We start from the raw sequence: 26,722 nt of genomic DNA, 5'->3' as shown, positions 1-26,722 counted from the left end.
AGATTCGCTGTAAAAGGGACTAGGGAATGTGATTCAGACAAACAATTCTAAGCGATAATTTAACAAAAACCCTCACAATTTTTTCTTCCCCATCCACTTCTCTTGAGCTACATCAAAGAACAAGTTTTATGCCAACAAAATATTTAATTTTCGACTATTTCAAATGAAAAAAAAATGGCTTAGTCACAGCCCCTGCCCTGTACCAAAGAGCATGTACTATAGAATATATTTGGTCAGTCGGTCTGTCAGTAATGCTACGAAATTTGAAGAAATATAAAAAAGTTGAAATGTTTCGTGATTTTTCCACAATAATCTTTCTTTATTCAACATTTGCTCTTTAAATCACCCTGTCTGTATTATAATTCATGATTTTTGTGCTTCACTAGTTATAGATGGTGCAATTCGTGTTTTTAAATCCCTTGATGTACCATTTTGTAATGGTTTTCCCTCAATGAACAAACATCAAACTGTGTTTTGATACCACGTAGAGTTGTAAAGTTGCTTTGTATAAAAAAACGAAGAAATTTTAGTGACCAGCTTTATTTAACAAAAAAAGGCAAGTTAACACGATCAAAACAAACTAAAATGATAGAATAATACACCATTCTTTTACACCAGAAAATTTAAAAGGGGAATTAGAAATGCCATTTCTTGCAACTAACACAAAAAAAATTTATGAAGAAACTGCAGCGAAACCGAAAGAAAATGGTATTTTCTGCTGTATTTTTGTTGAAAATCATAAAGGTATTCGGCGATAGAGTTTGTGGTTTTTAATAGTTCCTCATTGTAATATGATATTTAGCAACTGGCAAGCAGGTTAAAATGTTGTTACAATTTTTTTTTAATTCCTTTTTTTTGGTTTAATAATGGCAGGTCTAACTTCCACAATATTAGCAATTAAAAAATGCCAAAACTAATAGGTACTTTTTAGGAAGACCGACTTTATTAAACTTTAAATGGTGTATGTACAGAATAAAAATAATACATAACAATTTAAGAATGTATATCCAAAATTTTGCAAAAAGTTTACCAAATTTTTATACGAGTTTTATTTTAAAATATTTTGCATGATATTAAAAAAGGCATCTACAAGCTTATAATACAGATACAAAGCATTTTTGCGATTATACAAAAGTGTTTTTATTAGAATATTATATTCAAGATATTAATAATGAAGCCAAAAAAAGTTAACGAATTTTAAATGGTTAAATATTTTTCTAATAGTAAATGTAAATATTTAAACTATTAATTTGATAAGAAGCAAAATTTCAGTAAGGATTTATAAGAGAAAAAAATTGTAGAAAAGAAGAGATTTTTAATTGTGTTTTTTACTTTACTTCTAAATTTCATTTACAAGTCCTGTTCAAATATTTTTTTTTCTTCACCTATTTAGCCCTTAATAAGAAATACTTTAGGCTTAAATTTTACAATAAACATGATTCCATTTATACATTATTAGAACAAAAAAAACCTTTAAATAATTTTAACAAAAATCGTGATTTTAAAATAAAAGATGCCCTTAAAAAATAAAGGTACATTGATTTATTGAATTTCTTAGTAATATTGATTATTATCATATTTTAAACATATTACAATGTGTTTTTTTAATATATCAAACAGTGAAAATTTTATTTTCTTCATATGTGCTTCTACAAATCTGAAAAACATAGAATTTTGTAAATGTACGTTATAAGTTTTGCGGGTCAGTCTGCCCAGAGAACTATTTAGCTAACCTTACGGTAGAATCCAATTATTCTACACCCATTACTTTTTAAAAGCGAAGCTTTTCTATAATTAGGGTCGGTCCGTCCGTCCGTACGTCCGTACGTCCGTAACGGATAGCTTTTTTCGTTAATTTAGGCATGTTAGAATTGTCCTATCGATTTCAATTTTCCTATCGATTTTGTATGGTGATTCCTTTAATAGTTAGGTACGATTTAGAAAGCGTAGCAACTCTATAATCAACACCAAAATGTCCGTACGTCCATTTTAAACATGTTGATTTTTTTTACTTTTTTAACAACAAATTTTTAAGTGATCTAATCATCCGATTGATCTGATTTTTGGTATATTGATTCCTAGGACAACAAAGTATAATGTAATAAGCGAAGCAACTCTATATTTAAGTCCTAAAAATGTAAGTATGTCCATAAACATTATCCTAAATCAAGCAGTTTTTAACAAATTTACTTACAATTTTGCTTTGACTCTTATACATTTATATTATGATTATTCAGTTCTGACACTATACAATTGTTAATGTCCGTTTGTCCTACCGTTTCACTGCTTCGCTTTTATGGATGTTGTCATCCTTGTTTATATAAAATCAGTTGTTTATGTTCCTACTGAGAGCTAAAACCCCCAAGAGGGTATCAAAACTTTAACCTAAAATTAGCATAAAAAATGTATTTCTATGTCCTATTTCAGTGACACCCTGTGCACTAAGTTACACTATTTTTTCTTCTCTTCAATATATGCGTCTGTATACATTCTCAACATACTTTAAAAGAAATGCCCCCCCCCCCCCCCCCCATACCTTTTCTCTAAAGCGTAGATTCAGAAACTGCTATTATTACCTGACTTTCTTAAACTGTAGGCCAAGGCCAGAAATTTAGTTAAGATGGAATCCTTTCTCTCTGGTAGCAGCCATTAGTCTCTCCTTTAATACCTCCTCGCTCGAGTAATCAGGTAGCTTAAAAAAAAGAATTTTGATTATGTTCAATTGTTTAAATTACATTTATAGGGCACTTATTTGAATGAATTTTAATTTTCTACCACATAGTTTTTAAGATATGAAGACTTGAAAATCTTAGGTAATCTTTAGATATATGCAAAAGAGAGAAAATAAGTGTTTACATTCCCTACAGTATGTTTGTCTTTTTATTCATTGAGAAGTTCTCTACAATGTAGGCCCAATCTTGCTATCTGACTACACATTTATCTAACAAACTAACAATCAAATTATCTATATATCTATTTTTACCTTCAAATAATGTACGCATGTGTTAACAGATGGATAGCTACCGTCACCTGCGTCAATTTTACGCACCACAGTCAATCTAAAAATAGTTTTCACAATATGTATGTAACTTTGTACATAAAAAGGGGATAAATCTAAAATAACAAATTCCTTTTTAAGCTGTCCATGTTTTGGATATTTAGCTAATCTATAAAGGTATAATTTTCTGGGAATTGATAGCTTGACTTTGATATAAGATTCATTAAAAATAATTCTACTTAAATGTATTTAAAAAATAATAAAGGATGGTTCTATGCTCGCTATGCCCTCCAAGGGAAAGCCCTATCTTCACGCCCATACCTTGGATGAAGGTTAGCAAGGCCACCAGGTGGCAGACTAGAGCAGCCGGTGGTGAATTGTAGGAAAGCTTTTCTTTCATCGGAATTCATGTTGACCAACACGTTCACAAATCTATAAAAAAAATTTTTTGATTACTGAAGTTATTTGGGTGTAAATGTCAAACTTACTACAAAATACTCATTGATTGCAAATCTTTGTAGGGAAGTACTAGAATCTTTAGAATGCAAAAATGTCTGTTTAGCGGGTAAGACGTTTCTTCTCTTTTAATATTAGTATTACATCATACGATCATACATATCGCAGAAGTAAAAATCAATGAAACGTTTTTATATATGACGCATTTTAAGTTTTATCATAAACTTATCGATAGTTCTTTTTTTGTCCAACAAACTTGTAATTCAACTGTCCAGGTTCTTTACTTACAAAAATCGCACATATATTATTATGATTCTATTTCTTGTTCAGGTCGCTCTACAATTTTTTAAGTCATGGGCATGTTATATGATTCTTTGAAGGGGGGGGGGGGGGAGAGGAATATGAAATTGTTCACCCAAATAAATGAAACTAAGAAAAAAAAATTTGTGAGGTACTCTCAACTCCCTCCGTGCTGTGACGTAAAAATAATCAACTAAACCTGATAAATCCGGGGGAATCTTTCGTGTAGCCCAATTTGGGTTCTGTGTACTTCATCACATCTTCTTTTGTAAAGACAGGACTCTGATCTCCACATAGCATGTGTTGTACCTGCACAGATAGATAGATAGTTAATAAGATGGGACAGATAGATAGATAGTTAGCACGATAGGATAGATAAAAAGAAAGATAGATATTTAGATAGATAGTCAGCAACATAGGACAGATAGATAGTTAGCAAAACAGGACTCTGATCTCTGCATGGTATATGTTTTACCTGCACAGATAGATAGATAGTTAACAAGATGGGACAGATAGATAGATAGTTAGCACGATAGAATAGATAGATAGGTAGCAAGACAGGACTCTGATCTCCGCATAGCATGTGTTGTACCTGCACAGATAGATAGATAGATAGTTAGCATAATGGGATATATAGTTAGCAATATAGACAAAAAAATATAAATGAAAAGGCTCTAAGAGATATAGGTATATCTGGTTTATAGATGGCATAATATTATTTTATTTAATCGGCAAGAGGTAATTTTTTCAGTTCCACTTTGTAAGTTTGTACTTCTATTGTCTGTACTTGAGTTCCTTTCTTTATTTTATCTAGGTCGGTTTTTATAACAGTAACATACCATACCACTTTTCCTCCCTTTTCTTTAAGATTTGATGCAAAAATATAAGCATATTCAGATTTCTGAATATAGATTCACATCAATTTAATAAAAAATAAATAAACAAACCTCGCTTGGAGAGAAAGGAGCCAATTTCTCCATTGGAAATACTGTGTTAAATCTAAAAAATAATATTGATATAATAATCTTGGCATGAAGTCATAAATCAAAAGGCAGCTTTAATCAAGATAAAATATCCTTTCAAGGCTCCCCAACCCTTGTTTAACCTAACCTATCATAAAAAAGATAACAGTTTACTTCTCAAAAGATGTGTTTAAATGAAATTAGCAAATCTCCTTACCCATCTTTGAGAGCGTCCATTTGCTTGGCAATACCCAGCTGGAAACACCACTCGACAGTTCTGTCAATATAATCCTCCAGGTTGTGGATAGTCACATCCTGGTCACCTCCACCAGGAGTCAGGTCAATACTCTGAAACATTGCAGTTGTTATATATCTTCCTATATATCAGACTAGCGGCTCTAGGGGCCCTTGAGTTGAATTCGATATCCCATTTTTTTTAGATTTTACAAAAAAAGTAAAAATTCTAGGGGTGGATTTTTTAGGGGTGGGGGGGGGGGGAGTCCAAAAAATAGTTATAAACCTTCCCAGGACCTATGAGAAGCAACCCTGTAAAGGTGAACCATGTCGGTACAGCGATTAGCGAGTTCCTTTGGTACAGACAAACATCCTGTTACTTTATTACAAGAATATCTATCTATAATATTTATGTAAGCATAAATATTATCATTCTTTAGTAAAGGAGTGATGCCATTTCTACGACTAACAAAAGTTCAGTTGCTGTGTTTTGACAAGAAGTGGGTGTGGTTTTGACAATTTTATTATTATGTGTATTATTAACAATATTACCTACTGGCAAAATTACATCTATCTATCTTAAATTACCCATAATCCATTCATTTCTCTATCTATCTATCAATGCATACATTAACACTTGTACACTTGAACATACTTACACTTTTAGGACTTTATTATAGAGATGCTACGCTTATAACATTGTAATTTGTTATCCTAGGAATCATTATTAAAATGGAATGATTATAGCACCTTAAAATATGCTGTTAAATAAAGTTAAAAATCGACATGCTAAAAATGGACGTACGGACATTCTGGTAACGATTATAGAGTTGCTACGCTTTCTAAGTTGTACCAAACTACTACAGGAATCACCATGCAAAGTTTGAAATTGATAGGACAATTCTAACATGCCTAATTAGGAAAAAAAAGTTAACCGTTACGGACGGACCCTAATTATAGAAAAGCTTCGTTTCCTACCTATAATATTTAATTTTATACCTGGAACTGGTAGATAGAGCTGGATGGACTATACTGGAAGGTAAGACTCAAGTCCTCAATCCGAGTTCCATTTTCCAGTGTAAGAGCCTCAATCTGGAAAAAATTAGATAAATTCAACGAAGTGACAAAAGTCATTTTCTTCATAGTATTTGATTCTAAATATACCTATATTTTGGTGAATATTGCACCCTTTTTAGTATAATGCAGTTCAGCTATGGGTTAGGTGTTCTAATTTAAACTGAATTAGTCCGCAAATCGAATAATTTTTTTTATAATGGCAGAGAAAAAATAATCATAACAATATGCATCGCTATAGGAGTGTATGAAGGTTATTCCCTCCTTCAATAATGGACATTACAAACACACTATAACATCCAGCTATTTTGTATGGATGCTAGCGCCTCGCCTCTAGCATCTAGGTGCGTTATATTTGATATGGAATGGCAGAAAAATAGCATAAAACCATACCCAGACTTATTCATAAAAATAAACCTGGGATCTGAATATCCACTGTAAGGAGAACCACATCAGCTGAGCAATTAGCAAGATAGTGCGCTACAGACAAAAAAAACCTTACTACTTTATATTATAGGATATTAACTTACCTTTTCCTCCTTCTCTTCCTGAGTCAGATTATTATCAATGTTGATATTGTGTTTCTGTGTGGCCAGCTGCTGTAGTTCTGCCAGGAACTTGCCTCTACCTGGATCCAGGATCTCCAGATCCTGCAAGAGATTAAATTTAATATAAGCGAAGACATAAAGGGGGTCATTTTTTCGCGTAGTTTCCGTAAAGCTGGCAGTTGTATCGAGTTTAATGTGGAACGGCGATGTTACTTTCGCTACCACCAAAAAAAAAGTCATATCTGACTGTCATAATTGTCAAAAAAATACAGTAGGAAATTATAGTTCTGCCACCGTTCCATTTTGCACAGCTGACACCAAAGCAACTGTAACTCTTTTGTTTTAGTCGAGTTCCTGGAGGATGGTTTCTATATATGTGACACATCCACCCTCCCCCCCCCCCTCCCACCCTTTACATTAAATGTTAACAATAAAGGTACTAAGAAAGAGAGGGAATGTCTGATTGAGCCAATAGGAGAATCGCATCGGTACATACATTTAATTTCATTGGTTGAAATTTTGTACACATCTTGCTACGAATGCATGTTTTTTTTCATTTCACACTTAGATAAAAGTCAGCTGTAAACAGTATATTTTCTTAGTAGAAAGCTTTACGGAATCAGAATTAATTGCCCAAAAATTTCGTTAAAATTTGAAAGCTTAGTAACGAGGTGGATTCTTAAAAAAAAGTTAGGCTGGCTACTCGCTGGTGAGGCAAAATTATTTTTGTGAAAAATCCTCCAAAATCGAATAAAAAAATTTACAAAAATTAAATAAAATCTTAAAAGGGTTATTAACATATGATTTTGTTTAATTTTTGTAGATTTTTAATGTGCTTTTGGATGATTTTTCACAAAAATAATTTTGCCTCACTATCGAGTAGCGAGTCTATAATTTCTTAAGAATCCACATCAGCTTGAGTCGAAAGTAAACAATACTTTTGTCTGCTAGAAATGTTCCTTCTTAGATTTGACGAAAAAAGGGTTCAGAATATGCTTCTATTCTTCTATTTCTATTATGTTAACATTAGTATTTTAGAAAAAAAACTTTAAAGATTGGAATTGCTAACGAAAAACAATTAAGATCGGGACATCATAACTTTATCAAAAGTTTATTAGGTTAGTAAAATGGCCTTCTTCCATGATATTTTTCATCCATGTATAAAAATTCTACCTTAAGGCTGAGTAGACCTTGCCACCAGTAGAGATTAGCAGGTCCTGATGAGGTTGTACTGATGGAGCTGGAGGCTCCTGGCCTTGGGGTACCACAACTTATAGAGTCATAATCCTAAACAATAAACATAATAGTTATAGTTCTCTTATACATAATACAACGATTTATAAATAAAATAAAAATACGCATCTTTCTTTCTAAATAGAAATATTATTTCTATATTTCATCAGAATCTATAGGTATATTTCTCACTGTTATTCTGTAAAGATTCTTTTATTTCACTTCATATCTTCATAAATAGTACCTGTCACTTTCATTTGGGTAAAACTTTAAATTATTTGTCTGTCAAGTTACCCCATTCATCTGATTTTTGGAATTTATTTTTACTTAGACGATTAGAAAAAAAAATCTTTATAATACATAAAAATCTAAGTATGTTCGTAAAAGAATCCTAAAATCAAATAATTTTGGGATAGATTTACTTGAAACGTAATCTTTTTAGACTTTCAGATTTTTTGAATATTGAATGCATTGTTACTTTATATTCGTCAGAGTTCGAATATTCTGTCTGATTTATTAAGCTTCGTTTTGATTGATGTTATCATCATTTTTTTTTCTTTCATTTTTTACCTCAGAAGTGGTGGATGCCACGCTGGTGGTCATGATGTTCGCGTTGGAAGAAGCGTCCCCACTACTGGTCATGAGCTTCACACTGGAGGGGTCAGGGCTCAGATTCCTACTGTTGTTATTGGCTGTGGTCGTGTCCGCTGTGCTGCTACTTAAATCACCCTAAAAGTGTAACATTGTAAAAATTTTTGATGTGCAATATGGAAATATTGATTTTAAGAATATATCTATCCCCTTCATGAATATCGCTGGTTAATAATGATCTCTTCTTAGATAACCAATAAGAAAAATTTATCAAAGGCACTAAAAGAGTCAAACTAACAAATAGAAAATATAAATCCTCGAAACCTCAATAGACTCACAAAGCCTGGCTATATGCAAATATGTGACTCACAAAAACCTAAATAGGAATGGCGCGTATTTTTGATGTATTTCATTTATAAACTGATCTATAATGACCAAAGAACAGTGAACTGTGATACAGACAGAAGAAAAACTAATTTTATGGTACATTAAGTAAATGGAATGTTTAATTCTTAACGAGCATCATTTACCTGACAGAGCAGTTTAAGGAAAGGAATGGCCAAGGGTAGGTCCACCAGTCTGCCATCCTGCAGCACCTTAGCCAGGAAGACTCCGAGTGTCCAGAAGAGGCTGGCCACAGTGTCCACGAGGCTGGAGTCCTGTGGAAGAGGAGCTGGGAATAGTCCCTGAGCCCAGTGGACGTAGTAACCCGGTACCTTCTCTCCGCTTCCCTTGTCCCTATATATTCATATTTGGAGCTTATTGACTGTATTAATCAGATCATATAATTCCTTATGTATTAAAGGCTGCGACTGACGAGCCCTATTAAAAATATCCCATATCGATTTATTATATTATAATAGACTAGCGGCTTCGCCCCTAGCCTCTAGGGGCTTTGCCCCTAGAAAAAAAATAATTTTCTGCACCAGCACCAGCAGCACCAGCTGCACCAGCAGCACCAGGAGTATTTTTTTGGGGGGGGTAAATTTTCATTTTTGGGGGGGTTGGGGGTGTCCCACCCCCCAAGAAAATAGCTTAAAACCATCACAGGACCAGTAGGTATATTCCCTGAAGAGTAGAGCCCATTCGGTTCAGCGGTTACCGAGATCTTAAGCTTCAGACGGACAGACGGACAGACGGACAGACAGACGGACAGACATCGTTCTACTTTGTATTATAGATACATAGTTAACAATGTATTTAGAAATTTTGTTTGGGTGTCATTTGATTTGACTAATTATGACTTAGTGACATGAGAATTTTCAGAATTAGGATTTTCAGAAAGAAAAAGATAAGCTATCAATCAGTCCCTGTTATAATATGCATATTTATAATTTAATGAGTATTAAATAATGAACCAACCTGTGAATATTATCAATAGTGTTATCAGTGATCCACATTGCCAGATCTGTTCTCTGGAACTCAGCAGCCACCAGGGCAAAGAACTCCAGGGTGGGACCCAATCCTGTTCCCTCCTCGCCCAGAAACTCAACCTATAACAAAAATTTACAGTAAATAAATAATGATTGAAAAAAATTCAAAACATATCCTGAAGTAAAAATAACAGGATGTCTATCTTTCACTCTAGCCGCTAGATCGATATGATTTTCTTTTAAAGTCAAGCTTCTAGTAGGCTTAATAAGTAACAAACTTGAGGTGGAGGCCCTTTAACACCCAACCCAATGACCCCTGGAGAAAAATTAAATAGCTGGTTGAATCTCACCCCTTATCCTATTCCTCTATCATTCAGATGATATTTTTTAACTTTTGTGTTTTCTTCATAAGAGTAATAAATAAAATTCACCTCCAAAATTGATTTTCTATTGGCATGAAGTTTGAGAACATTGACAGCCCAATCTAGAATCTTGTCTCCACGAGGAACCTTCACTCTCTCATGCTTGATACGCCCAATCCTGAATATATTAGTATTTAAGTACGATTTTAATCCATAGTTTACATAACTAGAAAGATTTAAATTATCTCCTATCTATGTGTTTATACGTCATTTCTCTATTTATTTGTTCGTCTTTATCCTATTCATTTATTTGTCTAAATGTCTATTATACATATCTAACAGATTCTATAATAATACGTCTCTAACTGCTTTTCTAACTAAGTCATTTAGTTATCTTTTTATCTTTAGTCTATCTTTCTATATCTGTTTGTACCTGAACTCAGTATGATCCTGGTGATGCCTGCTACCTATCTATCTATCTCTGTTTGTACCTGAACTCAGTATGATCCTGGTGATGCCTGCTACCTATCTATCTATCTCTGTTTGTACCTGAACTCAGTATGATCCTGGTGATGCCTGCTACCTATCTATCTATCTCTGTTTGTACCTGAACTCAGTATGATCCTGGTGATGCCTGCTACCTATCTATCTATCTCTGTTTGTACCTGAACTCAGTATGATCCTGGTGATGCCTGCTATCTATCTGTGTTTGTACCTGAACTCAGTATGATCCTGGTGATGCCTGCTACCTATCTATCTATCTCTGTTTGTACCTGAACTCAGTATGATCCTGGTGATGCCTGCAACCTATCTATCTATCTGTGTTTGTACCTGAACTCAGTATGATCCTGGTGATGCCTGCTACCTATCTATCTATCTCTGTTTGTACCTGAACTCAGTATGATCCTGGTGATGCCTGCTATCTATCTGTGTTTGTACCTGAACTCAGTATGATCCTGGTGATGCCTGCTATCTATCTGTGTTTGTACCTGAACTCAGTATGATCCTGGTGATGCCTGCTACCTATCTATCTATCTCTGTTTGTACCTGAACTCAGTATGATCCTGGTGATGCCTGCAACCTATCTATCTATCTGTGTTTGTACCTGAACTCAGTATGATCCTGGTGATGCCTGCTATCCAGAGTTTTGGATCCGCATTGATTGTATGCGGATCCGGATCCTCAAAATTTGGTCAGTGCAGATCCGGATCCGGATCCTACCGGATCCGGTTCCGGATCCTTGACAATAAAAATAAAATCCCCAAATTTTTCAAAAAAAAATTTATTCTTAAATTCGAAGTCAAAAATACTTTTAATTTTCAAGTCTGAACCTAAACCTTAAAGATTGGCTCTCATCAAGAGAATGTCTGAGATTTTATATAAATTTAGGTAGATTTTTCCATATTCCCCGCATTTTTTTGAGTCCAAGGATCCGGATCCGGATCCTTGGACTCAAAAATATGCGGATCCTTGAGGATCCGGATCCGAAACTCTGCTGCTATCTATCTATCTATCTGTGTTTGTACCTGAACTCAGTTTATCCTGGCGATGCCTGCTATCTATCTATCTATCTCTGTTTGTACCTGAACTCAGTATGATCCTGGTGATGCCTGCTAGCGGCTCCGCTGCCGGTCAATCTGTTGCGCTGCTCCAAAATTTCTCGTTGCTGTTGTAACCACACAATGGACCTGTAATATTTCATTATTATTCTATTAAATTTTAGTTTTATCATTTTGAGGATAAAGAGAGACATATAACTTTTAGATGCTAGGATATGAAAATAAATATTATTATCCGATTATATTATTATACTACCAACTATACCTGGAAGATCCAAATGCGGTACAGGTGAAGTAGAGCTGCCTGGTCTGGAATGGGAAGAGGAAGGGGGCAGAGTACATGAGCTGTTCACACCAGTCTGGTAGACATTGACAACTCAGCACTAAAGGATCCTAAACAAATTATAGTTTGTTTATTTAATGGCTGTGACTGAACTGAACTCGTCCGTAAAAGGTTGTCTAGGTCATGTACCTAGAGAAAAGTAAAAAAAAATATAATACCCTAAATTACCCTTCTGTAGATTGTCGGTGAAAAGTTTGTACAATACCGGTTTGTGTCTGTCATCCAATCAAGATGCAATAAACATCTCCAAATTTTTGTAGCCGTATAATGAGATAACTTTAGGAACTTGAAGTGTCTCCCCAGCCCTCCTTGAGGTCGTGTTCCTCTGTCTTTCCTTGTGTTCCATCTTTAATTGTTTCTACCTGAAGTTGTGCAACAATCTTGTTTGTAATCTTCTTGGACAGGAAATCCTGGCTGGCCAGCGGAGTTTCAGCCTCCTGTGTGGCCGCCAGGCAGGTATTGATACTGCTGTCCAGATCAGCCACCTCGCCAGGCTTACAACTGATGAACAGCAGACGGATTAACTGCAGCACCTGCGAAAAAATTAAATTGAGAAAAATCATACCTATTCACGTTAGATTATATTACAGGTATTTGACAATAAACGATTGGGTATATTTCCCTGTAAGTCTAACAAATAAATCTATAGTAATAGTATAGTTGTATTAACAAGACAACTACCTGGATCCTACTAATGAGGACCTTTTTTGTCTGCTAGCAAATTACATTCTGCTCTTTTGTAGCGACCTGGCTGTATTAATATTCCCGACGCTATTGGTTGATTTTCAAAGACCCTTTTGAAAGTCTGCACAGGGTCCTCGAGAAGGGGACATACAGTTATTTAAACCCTTCCCCCTCTAGTGTTTTACTTTAATGTCTATGTCAAATTTTGCCGTTTGTAGCTGGTAAAGTCAGAAAAAAGGGTTGCAAATTAAATAAACCAGATATGTCCCCTCCCTTCTAAATGAACTCCGACGATCAAGTTATATAATAAAAAAACTGTGTTACTAATGATTATGTTCCTACCTCATCCATACTGCAAGGATTATTTCTTGAGAGTGATGACAGGTTGGACAGAGAGCTGCTGGCAGGATCTGTCTGACCGCTGGACGGACGTCTGCTTGGCTCACAATCACACGCAACCTAGATAGGTATAATATTAAATTATCCGTCGTTTTCTCTCAAAGTGCCTTGTTGAGCAAAGAAACTCAGGATTAAGTTATAACCAACAAGCGAAATAAATCTAAAATAATATTGGGGGGGGGGGGGCGGGGGGCAGATAAAATGTCGTCAATTGTACTGTGTGTTGCCCCCAAACGACAGCTACAAATCAAGTACAGGTTTCGTTATTTTCTTTCCAATTAATTTTGTTGTTGGTATAAGCTGGCAGAAACTACTTAGAACGAACTAAAATTACTCTAATGCCTACCTACAGCAGAAAACAAAAAACCGATGAAAAATGTTTAGGTTACACCAAAATTAATGTAACGACGGATTAACATAAAAAGGCATAATGAACTAACCTCTAAACCAGGAGAGCTACACTCTGGTCCATTTCTGTAAGTAATCACATATGTTGGCTCCCAAATCCGGCGCAGTTTCTCAGCTTTCGTTCCAAAACTTGTTGTCTAAATTATGGGTTTTGTCAATATTTAAGTTGATTTTTTATTAAGAGATAAGTTAATAAAAATTTTGAGGGCTGTAAAGGAATAATTTCGTCACCTATCACCTTTTCTAAAATTTTTTTATTTATGTTTTTTTAGTTGACAATTAAAATTGGGATCTTAAGTAAGGCAGCATGACCATCATTTATCAGAAACTGTAACTCAGAAGAGAAAATATTGTGACACATTCAATAAATGTATTTTATTAATGCTTGTTTGTTTATGTCATTTAAGTGATTCTTTGCGTTTTAAATGGCGCACACTGTTTTTAGATGAATGAAGTATGACTAACGTACGGACGGTCGTACATGCCATTATTATAACAGAGTATCTGCGTCAATCCAGAGTTAACTTTACCTGAATGATAGTCTGTATGGCCCTGAAGATGGTCCAATTTGAATCTGACAGGTCAACCTCTATGTCTTCCACATCAGGGAGGTTGGGACCGCGTAGAATCAGGCTCAATCTTGGTCCCATACATACTCCTACATTTACAATACGATAAGATACAATAATCGGTCCAACTTAAAATGGAATTTCTGGCAGACAAATATTTTAGTTTGTCAAATTTCCAAAGTTAATCTTTATTCGACTATATTAAGCTTATAATGGATAAAAAAAACCTGGCCTAATCCTATTATATAAAGTACTAAGGTTTTTTTTGTCTAAAGCTTAAGATTTTAAGAACTACTATACTGATTGTGATCTCCTTTATATGGAAGCTTTACATAGGCCACGAGATGGTTTTAGGCTATTTTAACTTAGATTTAATCATTAAGTGGCTTAAGGCTATTTTTCTGTCTCCTGTTTAGTTTTAGGATGGTTTTAGATGTTTGTAGAGCCCTAGATGCTATGGGCGTAGCAGCTAGTGTAAAATAATGTGGTAAGATTGTTCCTACACTTTGTTACTATTAGTCCAATCAAGGAATTGTTCATCTAGCATTTTCATAGATTTTATTTAGCAATTTATTACAAGTTATGAAATAACAAGAACCATTATGTCCATGATTAGCACACAATCTGCTATTATCAACAACAACAAAAGTGACAGAAGTATAGTACCGTAAAAAATCTTGTGGTATATTTAGGTAATAAATGTAATACTTAAATGATAAGAATAATGAATAATTAAAACATTGATCTAAAGACAAAAATAGCACCACATATAGAAATTGTGACTTTGCGTTTACTTAGAAAATTAAAATAAGCTAAATGGCTCTTGAGTCTTCATCCATACTTGTAAATTAGTTTTGTGTCCTACCTGGGCTTGGCGACTTTTTGCCGGTTGATTGTGTACTGGTGGTTGTTTCACTGCTGGAACCTAAGCAAATCATACATCATTAGCTACCTATTGATATAATCAGAAAATAAAATCAAGACAAATTAACAAAGAACATATTTTATCAACAGGATGAAAACAAGGTAAACATCTAAAAAGGCAGGGACGTCTAGGCAGAGTAATGGGGTTCCCCCCCTGAAAAATAATCTCACCCCTGTTAAATAAAAAGTTTTAGTTATCCCTACCCGCCCCCTCTCCTCCAATGAAAATTTCTTTCTAATTTTAAGGGCCCTGTCATGATGTCAGTCAGCATTTATAATATCAGATAATTGTTTGTAATGTATATGTTAGTGTGTCTATTCAAATCTGTGTAACAGTACCTGGAGCGGGTACAGTGATATCTGAGGTCTGGTTGATGTTAGTTCTGCCAGGACGAGGGTCAAATGCCGGGATGAGGGCAGAAAACTTGCGCTTGATTATGAAATCATCATCCCATTTTCTCTGCTTGCTATAATTAATTCAAATATGGAATTTAATAAGTAAATAGATAGATATATGGACTGGACAAACGTGTGAATGAATAGATAGATAAACCATCAAGTTTTAAATATAGTTTATAGTAAGGTTTAGAAATATTATCTCTATTTAATTTTTTATCAAATATCAAATTAATGCAGTTCTGGGATTAGACAAGGATTTTCCATATAATGGTCAGAATTAGAACTCAGCTGATTTTTGAATTTATAAAAGGTTGTTTTTTTTTAGGCTTATAGGCAGTTGACGCGTGGCTGCCGATCAATGAGATTGAGAAGAGAATGGACGATAAATTTATGAAAATGTTCATCTCAAATACCTCTTCTGTAGATTTAATTATTGTTTTAAAAAGTATGGACACTTACTCATTCTTAGTTAAAAGCAACCACAAAAAAAAAGTTTTAAAGCCAACGAATGATAGATCCTATCTATTACTTGGGGTTCCAGTGTAATGTATAATTGAATGTCTCAACCATCCCGCGATTTTCGTAAGAGGACTTAATAAAAAAAAACCATTTATTTAACTTTGAATATCCCTATATGTAAAACAACATCACAAACGGAAATCATACCTGATGGAAGTTCTAGAAGGTTCTGGAGGTTCATCATGACAATTGTCCTGACAATAATCGTCATTGTCATCATCATCTTCGTCTGCCTCTGGTAACTCCTGAACAATAAAAAAAATTAGTTTAATAAAAATATTGCCTTTGAATTGAGCATAGTTTAGCTATTTTATTATCGTATTATAGACACCTTTCTGCAGATATTAAAATGAAAGATTAAAACCCATTTTGTTGCTTCGCAGACTGCCGAATTGAACCAATTTTTAAATTCTGAACCAACCAATTAAGGTTAAAAAAATACTCAAAAATATTTAAGCCAAGAAATAAGAGAACGTCTTATAAAACATTGGGTAACAGTATAATTTACAGTATAATGTTTCAACCCTCATAGGTTTAATTCCTATGAAAATTATCATATTTAGAGCCGTGATGTTATTCATTTTGGCTAAACGTCTATAACAGACGGATTGACGGACTATAGGACTCACCTCTTCATCGTCTAACTCAGCGAGGAGTGACGAGGCTTGACATGAGTCAAGGAATTCCTCCAGAGAAACTTGTTCTGCATCATAATTCTGCCTGGGATTGGCATTGCCCTGGTGCTGGCTGGCTGCCTGCTGGCCTCCAAGTCCAGGATACATCTTAGCCTAAATTAATAGACAGATAATATTAAATGACAAAATTAAATATTAATTAAGATAACATAACAACTTAACAAGAGAGAATAATCACTTTGGACTGAAAAAATTATTAGGAAATTTGGAAAATGTTAAACTGGGTGTGTTTATAGGGTACAGGCTCATAATCACTTAACTTAAATTTAACTAGGTATAAAAATATTGGTATTCACGATCACAAATTTCCATAGTTATAGAATATCCGCGCAACTAAATATGACCTACCTGATTAATCAAACTATTAGGAAAGTTAGCCGACATAGCCAACTTGACCAAACTAGACACACTCTTAGTGGACAGCCGGCTGCCAAACACACTGGCACTCAGCGACAGCGCCGTATTGCGGCTGTTGTATGTGTTAGTCGTAGGGGCATCTACATCCTGGCCGCTGCTGCTCAGATAAGCAGTTGTGGCCGCGCTAATGCCGCTGCTAGTAGCCGCTGGTGTGCGTCTGTGTGTCACGGCGGCGAATGTTTCAAGCAAACTGTTTGAACACACATGTTTATGTTAATGATTAGTAGCTAGGGTCATATATACTTACTTTTTTTTAATAATCGAAGTTTTAAAAAATAATATATACTATATATATTTATAACTTAACTCAAACAATTGCTTTGAGAACATTACAATTTGTATTAGAAAAAACCTTTTCAAGTTTTAAGTCCAAAATATTAGAAGCTTAACTACAAGAAGATTAACATATTATTCCTGAGGGCTGTAGGGTCCAGGGAATTATTAGACAAAGAAGAGACATGCCCAGAGGGGTCCAGCGAAGTATTGGACAAATAAGGGGGCTCTGCGCTATCCCTGTCAGCCTGACAAATATAAAAGTTGTGTTTTTTATGTTTAAAAATAATATTCGTGTAAGTTATTTCAATATAACTGAGAATGGGGCAAAATTTAAGGTAAAGATTCTTGAAATTAAAGTCTTAAATCTAATCTTTTAAAATAAGTATTTATTAGTTTCATAGTTTATGTATATGTAAGCACCGTGCAGTCTTGAAGTCTTTGGTCATTTTAATGAAATATCTCTAATTTTTACAATAATTATAAAGGGTTTTCAAATTATACTATAGTAAACTTCAATCCACACACATGTATATATTCTTTTTATTAGGGGATTTTTCTTACCTCGGATTTGGCGCGTCTGTTCTCTTCATCTCCAGAGAGGCTGGCGGTCATATTGCTGAGTGGTTGTGGGGGTGCAGGGGGTAGTGGGGGAGGTGCTGGCGGCACTGAGGAGGGCTGTGATGTTGGGGATGGGGTACTTACATATCCGGCTAGAAGTTGGCCTTAAAAGTATAAGTTTAATTTTCTCTAATAAAAACGTTTCTTAGTTTTTTGATCTTAGACGTCATTTAGCAGAGAAAGAAACCTAAGAATAAAAGGAACCTTTATCCTTTAATACAATCTTACAATTACCTTATTATGTTTGCTTTCAAAAATATTGTTCTTGGATCTAACCAGAACAAGAAGAATCCTAGAAACTAACCTGTAGTAGGGGGAGGTGTGGGGGTAGTTAGAACACTGTCCAGGCCAAGATTAAGCTCTGCGCTTAGGTTTGATTCGTCATTGTTACATCTACACATAAAATGATATTTGGAAATGATGCTCTTTAAAATCTTTAAAGTAACTCATGCTAGCTGCTAAAAAAATGCATAGGCACTTCAGGCAAATTCCCAGAATTGGGAAACATGAAGTAATAATTTTCGTAAAAGACAATGGAAAATAAATTATTACTCCAATGAGGATAATCAAAGTTACCCCTTCTGTAGATTAAAATTACTGGTGGAAAGTTTGGACACTACCTACTAGTTTGATTTTACCAATAAAAATTCACAAAAGTACCCAAAGATTCTAAGCAAAACAAAATTATCTGTGGAACTGAACATTAAACAATCAAAATTCGAAACAGTATCTACCCAAGTTTTTGATCCGAAGAATAAGATAACGTGGTTATAAAACTTAGGGTACCTACCAGTGCAATTTACAGTACAATGTTTAAATAAAATAATCTTTGATAAAAATCCACAAATCAGTGTTTACGCGAACCTACATGAATGTTCCCCTCCCAATTAATTTACCTGGAGTTATGTCCAGAAACGTTGGCGTTCCAGTTATTAGAGTTGTTATCATCTGACAAATTCATGGACTTGACTAGTTGAGCCAAATCAACCGCCAATGCTGAAGCAAGACCTACAATAATTTTTTGTTATAAGAACATACCTAATGAAAATTTTAATATGCTGAATTTGTAAAAAGATGTAAAATAAAAGTCAAGTTCAAAATTTTCATACATGTCAACTGTTTACAGTTTTAATCAATAAGAAATTGAATAACTATTTTTAAAAATATTCCTTGGACAACAAGGCATAATGTTATAAGCGAAGCATCTCTATAATAAAGCCTTATGACTGTAAGTATTCTGTAAAAATTGTTCTGTATTTCTGCAATTTTGCAATAAATTGATATTTATGTATTTGTCTAGACCGTTAAGTTCTACTCTACAAGTGCTAATATTCGTGTGTCATACTTGTTTTCAGTAGATTATTATAAAAATATTAAAACTTTGCTTACCCGACGCAGTGGATTTCTCATTAGTGCTTGAATTGGTTGTATCTGTCAGTGATGTTGTGTAACTCAGATTCTATAATTAAGGTAAAGATAAATTTAAAAAGCTTCGCGTTTATTAAAACAATTGAGTCCTTGTTTTATGCTTCTCAAATCACTTTATTGTAACGCATATTTATAGTAATTAACACTAATGTGTTTAATAGCTAATGAAGTTTTGAAAAAATAAAAGTAAACTGTAATACAGTTCGGTTTAAAATTTTTTTGACTACCACTATTAATGATTGATTTTTTAAAAAAATTCTTAAGTGTAACTTACCATCTGATTTGATGTTGTGGAACGCAGTTGATTTTGATGATCAACAGCTGTTGCCACAGCTTCAAGACTACTTGTAACCTAAATATGGTCATTTCAATAGTGGATAAAAGTGTTTGTACCCCCTGCGGAGAATTCTAACCCTGCAGGGACCCTATTTATGTGAGCACAGCTAACAGTGACACTAACCTATCTTTAAAAAAATTAAGCATAAAAATACATAGTTTGTGGGCTACTCTCACTTGGAGGAAAATTTCAAATTTCTATTTAATTCTACCTGTGATAAAACTCCGGCTGCCTTTCCGTCTGACAATACTTGAGATAAAACATTTCTGGCCACTGTTTCGGCAACCATGGAATCCTAGATAAATACTTGAAATATCTCTGATTTATCAACCATGAAATACAAAAATTAAACATAAGACAAGACATAAACATAGAGCCTAAAACAAATTTTAATTTTCTAAGGAAAGTATTAAAAGGAATAACATAATAAGCGTTCCTACTCTAAAAATAGGATATTACTTTATAACACTCATACGAAAATATAAAGATTAATATTACTTTGTAATTTTTCTTTTGAACAAGCATTCGTTTGTGGAAAATGGACATGCTTAATGAAATAAAAAAAATTTCATCAAATTTCCACGTTGACTTGAACTAGAAACAAAATTGTACCTTTGGTGTAGCTGATAAATTTTCTCTAGCGCTGCTTTCACTCATTGTGGCTGCGCTATCCTCTCCACCCTCCTAAAGATAAACAAAGAATTATGTGATACAAATTTTTTTACTAGAAAATCATGTAAATCCCTGAGATTTTAAACTACTGCTATATCAGATGCTTGACATTTATAGTAAGTCGGTAGAGTATTAAAATGAAGTATTTGATGTATTTGTTAAATTCATTACAGGAATACTAATACGTACAAGCTTTTTATTTTTAATGCAATGATTCCAAAAATCTATAGTACCTAACTGATTTATTAAAACAAAACTTCCATTTATTTACAAATGTGAACGTTACCTGGTTATTAAGAAGATTGTCTGCTGATACCGCCTGTTCAAAGCACTCCATGAAAGGTTTACCAGTGGTGGCCTCGGGAATGCTTGGAATGGAGGCTGCTTTACGGCCAGTCAGAGGCCTGAATTGAGACTGTTCGCCACTCTTGCCGCTGCCGGCTGATGACATGAACACTTTCTTTCCAAGACTAAAATATTTTTTATTTTAACTTATTATGCTGTTCATTTTCTTGAATTTCTCTTACATCATACTTATATTGAATAAATTTTATTAATATCTTCTACAAGATATGTCAGTATTTTTTTTGTATGTCTTTGATTACACTAAACGTCTGTTCAACTTATTTTCACTTTTTTCAGTGTCTATCTTTGTTTAGAATTGTTAATCATTGTAGGTATGGCTTTATGACTTTGAAATTCAACCAGTTATCCATCTTTGTTTATCTTTTTATGCTAAGTATGTCTGTCTTTCTGTTTTGTGCTTCGCTTCTTATTGATGTTGTAATCCTTGTTAATTAAACGACTGTGTTATTATCTTAAACTGTTGATTAAACCATTTGATTTCTCTACCTGGATGTTGTAGTAACAGCTGCAGTGGACTCTGGAAGTGCAGAAGCGGCCAGTCCTTCTGGTGGCTCATAACCTGGGGCCAGCTTAAGGTCATACTTGGCCTCTGCGCCCATTCTGTTCAAATTATTTATGCATAATATAACATTTAACGTTTAAAAAAAATAAATTACAAACATTACAAAAAGCAATGATTTTAATTCCCTCTTCATATGCTCTTTATAAAGGGTGTGCAAAAAATGCGGACTTTTTTAAAATTAAAATTGCGTGGCTTGTGTTAATAGTAGAAAAATGTTATGCATATCGTTAGAACCGCTAAGAAGTCTATCTTTTGGAAATATAAGAACGATTCCTCTGCTACGTATAGTTACGGAGCTACGTGTTAAAATGTCCCAACTGATGTAAAACTTGACTTGCGAGTTAATTTTAAAATATAACTAAAAATTAGAGAAGATATTTTGCAAAAAGATGCCTACATTTTTTATTTCAAATTGCGCGGCTTGTGTTAATAGTAGAAAAATGTTACACATACCGTTAGAACCACTATGAACTGTATTTTTTTTGAAAATATAAGAACAGTTCCTGTGCTACAAATAATCTAGGAGCCAGATGGTAAAATGTCCCAAAATTTACTCGCAAGTAAAGTTTTAAGTCAGTTGGGACGTTTTAACACGTAGCTCCCTAACTATACGTAGCACAGGATCCGTTCTTATATTTCCAAAAAATAGAGTTCATAGCAATTCTAACGATATGCATGACATTTTTCTACTATTAACACAAGCAGCGCAATTTCAATTTTAAACAAGTCCGCATTTTTTGCACACTCTTTATTAAGGTGGATTAAATTAGACTATCGTCCATGATGTTGCAAGGGTTAGTTAATATAAATTAAGCTCCCAATCAATATTTCTTTACACCATATGATTATATCTTATCCCTGCACGTAACAATTACGACAACGTTCTTATGTAGCAAAGCCCCCCAAAAATATGGCTAAATAATCATGGAACATGTACGTTGTATTCTAGATGCTTCATGGATGCATAAAAAAAACAGCAGTCTATCTTAAATATCAGCCAAGAAAATAGTATTACCTATATAACGTTACGGACTGACTCACAGACAAAGTAAATTATTGAGTAGCTTCGCTAAATAAAAAAATATAAAGTAGGTAACAGAACCACAAATAAAAAAAAATAAAAAAATAAATGCATAAATTCCTGTAGCTATTGACTGGTCCATGATCCCACGAGACCTCCACCCAACCATCATGTATCTCTCCTATCACAGTTCCTTCACCCTACAATTGCAATTGTTATCTATAAAGAAATTAATATAAATTTTAAATATCTACCTAAATAACACTATTTAGACAAGCGGAAAGGTTAGAGGCAAAATTGTTTTTCTCCAGATACAAGAATTTTTCTTTGTCTCAATGTTGCGAGACATGGTATATATGAAACGACAAATAAAACAAAAAAAGAACAATTAAGAAAACAAGTGTTGTTTTGTGAATTTGAAGTTGCAAAAAAGTGTAGAAAATAAAATCGAGATGTTAAGAATACCGACAAACAAACAGCAATGTTTTAGAGCGGATGCGCTACCAGAAATGTTTACCTGAACACCCATTTTGCTGTCCTGATTTTGCCATTTCCAATCCAGGCCTCTCACTACACGAGCTCCTAAATAACAATAATTTTAAAACTGATTTTTTTCTAAGAAATATAGTACCTACGGTCCTACACAGTATTTGAAATAAGTCAACAATCCACAAAGATATGGTTAATCTAACTGCCCCCGCCTAACTGTACAAACATATTCACAAGGGATATACTAAAAAAAGGGTCTCCTTTAGTACATACAGTCATACACACGCAGACAGACATCCTATTACTTTTATATAAGAATGTATAATTGAGAACATTAAGATTATGCCCAAAACATTACTTTACATCCCATAGTTGTACCTCGTACTTATTTCACACTAAAGTCAACATTAAACAAAACAACAAACCTGGAACAATGTGTTTCAGCAGTCCTTGTTTCAGAGCACGCCTCTGTTTCCTCAGCATAGCCTCCACATCTTTAGCAGAAGTTAAAATATCTTCACAAACACTTGTCACTGTTCCATAGATCTCAAACCCGGACAGGGACAGGTAGTGCGTTTGACCGCTGGCGTTCTTACCCATTTGCTGGATTCTATAATATTAAAAGGGATAGTTGCATGAAGTGCATTAAACGTGTTGGGTGTACTTGTAGAATTGAACTTTTAAATGTTTTTTTTTTGTAGAATTAAATGAGGTATATATATTATAAAGGTTAGCAATAAAAATATTTAAAATCAAAATAAACTTTACCAGAAAGTTTTTTGAGGAAATTGCAAAAATGTCTAATTTGTATAAAAAAAATTCAAGATTTAAGTTTTGATATTTTTAAAATTATGCGGTAGAAAATTGAAATTCTTTCAAATATATGCCCTATAAAGATAGTTTAAACATTTAAACAGGACAAAATTATAATATGTGGTTCACTAAATTCAATTTCAAATAATGCATTTCGTGCAACTACCCTTTTATTACTTGAAACTTGTTGATTTTAGAATATTATGTATAAAAAATAAAATATCCTATGTCAATTTTGTTATGCGAAATGATCTGATTTCCATATTTGCCAGTAGACAAATTTAGCATTCTTTCAAGTTTAAGAACACAAGTCACCGAACCAAAAATCAGGTAAAAACCAACCTGACATGTCTGATGCCATCCCTGACTTTATCCCTGTTAATTGGCCAGGACGCGGTGCTGCCAGGGTCTCCAAGGCTGTCGTCCAAGGTGTGGTCGCTCAGCACACTCCAGTTCATACCATCCTTGCTTCCCTGCAGCTGCCAGTTTCTAGAGAGATAGTACACATAGAAAGTTTAAAGGAATAGTAAGATAGATGACTAGATAATTTACATAAAATACTAAGTAGGTTAATATTAGTCCGTCTGTAAATCTTGTAAATAGTCTTTTTGGATTCTCTATTTTCAAGTGAGGTAGAATGCGGTTTTATGAAGGGAGGCAAAGATTCCCACCACCCATTCATGACTCTTAGATAGGCTACGGGCGAAAATACTATAAGATACTGGAAATAGATAATGACAGAAATAATCACAAATATAAATATTTATATGACGATAAATAAAAATATTTTTAAATCTAATTACCTACCTAGTCTATTTGAATGTAAACTTTTTTTCATGGGTACATGAAAGAATTGAATAATAAAGGATGAATAAAGGCATAATTATATTTTAAAACTTTTTAAAAATATTTTTGAGACTTGGGAGGGGAATGTTTAATTTTAACCCTCTTGTCTTCACCCTATTAATGCATACATCTTTTACCTTAGGGCTGAACGTCCATAGCCCCTGGCATGTCTGAGTGTATATTGAGTAGGAAGGATTGTAACACCCAAATCAATGGCAAACCATGCTCTAGGATCATCGTTGGTATGGCAGTTCAACGCACTACTGTCTCTCGATAGAATATCCTACAAAATTTAAACTTTACACAAAAGTTAAAATAAAGAGAGGGTTAGGTTTCTCGTAAAATCCGTAAAGGTTATGTGTTATAAGTAAAAAACAGTAGTAGAACGATAAAAATTAATGTTAACTTTTTAAATCTTTTATTGTCTATAGTTCTTTTCAATAAGAAATACACATATTTAGTGAATATTATCGTTCTACTACTATTTTTAAGCCTTAAAACACACACCTTTACGGATTCTACTAGAAACCTACCCCTCTCTTTATATATTATATACCTTTTTTTTGCATGAATAGATAATCTATTTAAATAAACTCTGGATAATTTCATTTAAAATACCTAATATTGGGATCGAAAAAAGAAAACTTAATAACGGATTTAGTCGTATTTTCACAGTAGCTTTTCTCCTATTTCTAGCCCCTGCAGGGCAAATTTCCTAACCCTGCGGAGCAATCATTAACATTTACATATCCTAACCTAAAATAATCTATCAAAAGCTACTGTAAAACATGATGAAACCCGCTGCTTCGTTTTTTCTCCCCCAAGATCCTAATATTGTAATTATTGTATTGTGTAAACCTCACCTCTAATCTTCCATAAGGAAGGTTTCTTCCTTCGCTGGAGGTAACAGTGACCAGTGCATACTGTGCAGGATTCACCCATTCCACCGACGTTCTCCCATTGGTCCCAATCCAGTACATCAACCCGTTCTCATCGAAATCCGACTGATAGGTGAACGTAATAGTACCGACCTTCGCCGCATGCTTGACAAAATTAAAGGTAGGACGGTCATAGTCGTACCACTGTTTAGCCACCATTTTCACCAGGAAACGTTCCAGTTGTTTGACCGTTGCTAGGGGCTCCATTTTTAGGGTACGACCGGTGCGGTCAATTAGGCTACCGGCGCTTTCTTCTGGGTCACGTTCCAGGCGGAATCTAAACCGACGGGTGAGTAGCTGTAGACCGTGGCCACCATTAAATTGATCATATTGATAAACCGGCAGCTTTTCAATTGTTTCAAGCACAGAAATCAACTTTTTCACCAATTTTTTGGTGGTGTTATCAGTTAGAACCTGACGGCAAACGGCCATCCGGCTTTCGTACATTTTCCGTTGGCTTTTTGAGTTAGGACTGGAGGCAAACAGTTTGAGAAAGCATTGAATAAGCCCAGAGCTGTATAATTCATAGGCAGATATGGTATTTTCATCTTCATGGAGAAGTGTGGTAAGGTCGGTTAGTCCAGAGCTCAGTAGCATACTCCAATCACTGAAAATATTTAATAAGTCATGTGATATTCAAGAAGAAAAAAATGGATTGATTATTATGAATATGGTATCTCGTAATCAAGGTAAAAAGGGCACTTTTAATATAGTTTACGATAAACAGGCTAACAGGTATATTTATATTTAACATAAATGTTATATTTGAAAATTATTAGGTACATAACTATAATCTTATTCTCCTATACTTTTTAGTTTTCATAATTTTCTACGAATGCATGATTATCTTATTTACCTGCTACCAGAAACCTGCATCTTCATAGCTGACTCCACAACAATCACCACATTGGCCAGCTTTGCCATTATTCCACTGGGTGGATTAGCCTACACATGAATTTTAGGTTAGATTGTAATTTAGTGATATTATCCTATGATATAAAGTAGTAAAGTTTTTTTTTTGTCTGAAGCTTAAGATATCAATAACTACTGTAGTACTGTACTCTATTTCAGGCAAGCTTCACATAGGTCTTGTGATGGTTTTAGGCTGTTTTATTTTTAGAATAAAAGATTAAGAAATTTCGAATACAGAGCCACTAATTGCTAGGGGTGTAGACGCTAGTATGAATATAAAGTTAAGGAAGTTTAATGAGTAGGTAATTCATATACACCTTATTCTTAGGTTCCATTTGTAAAGGTGGACTAAAGTAGGACAAAATTATCTCATCGTAAAAAAATCATTAATTGAAAA

General features: G+C 34.1%; 1 protein-coding gene across 2 annotated transcripts in view; it reads right to left on the bottom strand.

Moving 5' to 3' along the window:
- Positions 1-524: 524 nt before the first annotated feature.
- Positions 525-26,722, bottom strand: part of Ufd4 (ubiquitin fusion-degradation 4-like) — a 41,030-nt gene continuing 14,832 nt past the window's right edge. Inside the window, exons 24-65 of one of the 2 annotated variants that reach the window (XM_080160710.1) lie at positions 26,270-26,358; positions 25,339-26,020; positions 24,613-24,758; positions 23,972-24,118; positions 23,242-23,426; positions 22,845-22,909; positions 22,452-22,527; positions 21,231-21,348; positions 20,665-20,848; positions 20,319-20,390; positions 19,918-20,001; positions 19,644-19,721; positions 19,331-19,400; positions 18,838-18,949; positions 18,246-18,334; positions 17,885-18,045; positions 17,465-17,568; positions 16,979-17,240; positions 16,565-16,723; positions 16,083-16,180; positions 15,357-15,484; positions 14,959-15,018; positions 14,055-14,182; positions 13,557-13,661; positions 13,060-13,176; positions 12,396-12,566; positions 11,956-12,083; positions 11,715-11,819; positions 10,201-10,309; positions 9,759-9,889; positions 8,927-9,134; positions 8,376-8,534; positions 7,746-7,859; positions 6,555-6,674; positions 5,950-6,042; positions 4,934-5,064; positions 4,702-4,753; positions 3,954-4,063; positions 3,320-3,430; positions 2,984-3,059; positions 2,577-2,692; positions 525-1,657 (exon numbers count right to left, since the gene is read on the bottom strand). In XM_080160710.1, coding sequence (XP_080016836.1) covers positions 2,612-2,692; positions 2,984-3,059; positions 3,320-3,430; positions 3,954-4,063; positions 4,702-4,753; positions 4,934-5,064; positions 5,950-6,042; positions 6,555-6,674; positions 7,746-7,859; positions 8,376-8,534; positions 8,927-9,134; positions 9,759-9,889; positions 10,201-10,309; positions 11,715-11,819; positions 11,956-12,083; positions 12,396-12,566; positions 13,060-13,176; positions 13,557-13,661; positions 14,055-14,182; positions 14,959-15,018; positions 15,357-15,484; positions 16,083-16,180; positions 16,565-16,723; positions 16,979-17,240; positions 17,465-17,568; positions 17,885-18,045; positions 18,246-18,334; positions 18,838-18,949; positions 19,331-19,400; positions 19,644-19,721; positions 19,918-20,001; positions 20,319-20,390; positions 20,665-20,848; positions 21,231-21,348; positions 22,452-22,527; positions 22,845-22,909; positions 23,242-23,426; positions 23,972-24,118; positions 24,613-24,758; positions 25,339-26,020; positions 26,270-26,358 — 5,418 coding nt within the window. In that variant the 3' untranslated portion in view covers positions 525-1,657; positions 2,577-2,611. The remainder of the gene's footprint in view (positions 1,658-2,576; positions 2,693-2,983; positions 3,060-3,319; positions 3,431-3,953; positions 4,064-4,701; positions 4,754-4,933; positions 5,065-5,949; positions 6,043-6,554; positions 6,675-7,745; positions 7,860-8,375; positions 8,535-8,926; positions 9,135-9,758; positions 9,890-10,200; positions 10,310-11,714; positions 11,820-11,955; positions 12,084-12,395; positions 12,567-13,059; positions 13,177-13,556; positions 13,662-14,054; positions 14,183-14,958; positions 15,019-15,356; positions 15,485-16,082; positions 16,181-16,564; positions 16,724-16,978; positions 17,241-17,464; positions 17,569-17,884; positions 18,046-18,245; positions 18,335-18,837; positions 18,950-19,330; positions 19,401-19,643; positions 19,722-19,917; positions 20,002-20,318; positions 20,391-20,664; positions 20,849-21,230; positions 21,349-22,451; positions 22,528-22,844; positions 22,910-23,241; positions 23,427-23,971; positions 24,119-24,612; positions 24,759-25,338; positions 26,021-26,269; positions 26,359-26,722) is intronic. The other variant, XM_080160711.1, reaches the window with a different exon arrangement.

The sequence above is a fragment of the Acartia tonsa genome, chromosome 5, assembly GCF_053477335.1.
Source record: "Acartia tonsa isolate MP-2025a chromosome 5, ASM5347733v1, whole genome shotgun sequence".
Lineage (NCBI taxonomy): Eukaryota > Metazoa > Arthropoda > Copepoda > Calanoida > Acartiidae > Acartia > Acartia tonsa.
This window is presented reverse-complemented; position numbering and strand designations above follow the sequence as displayed.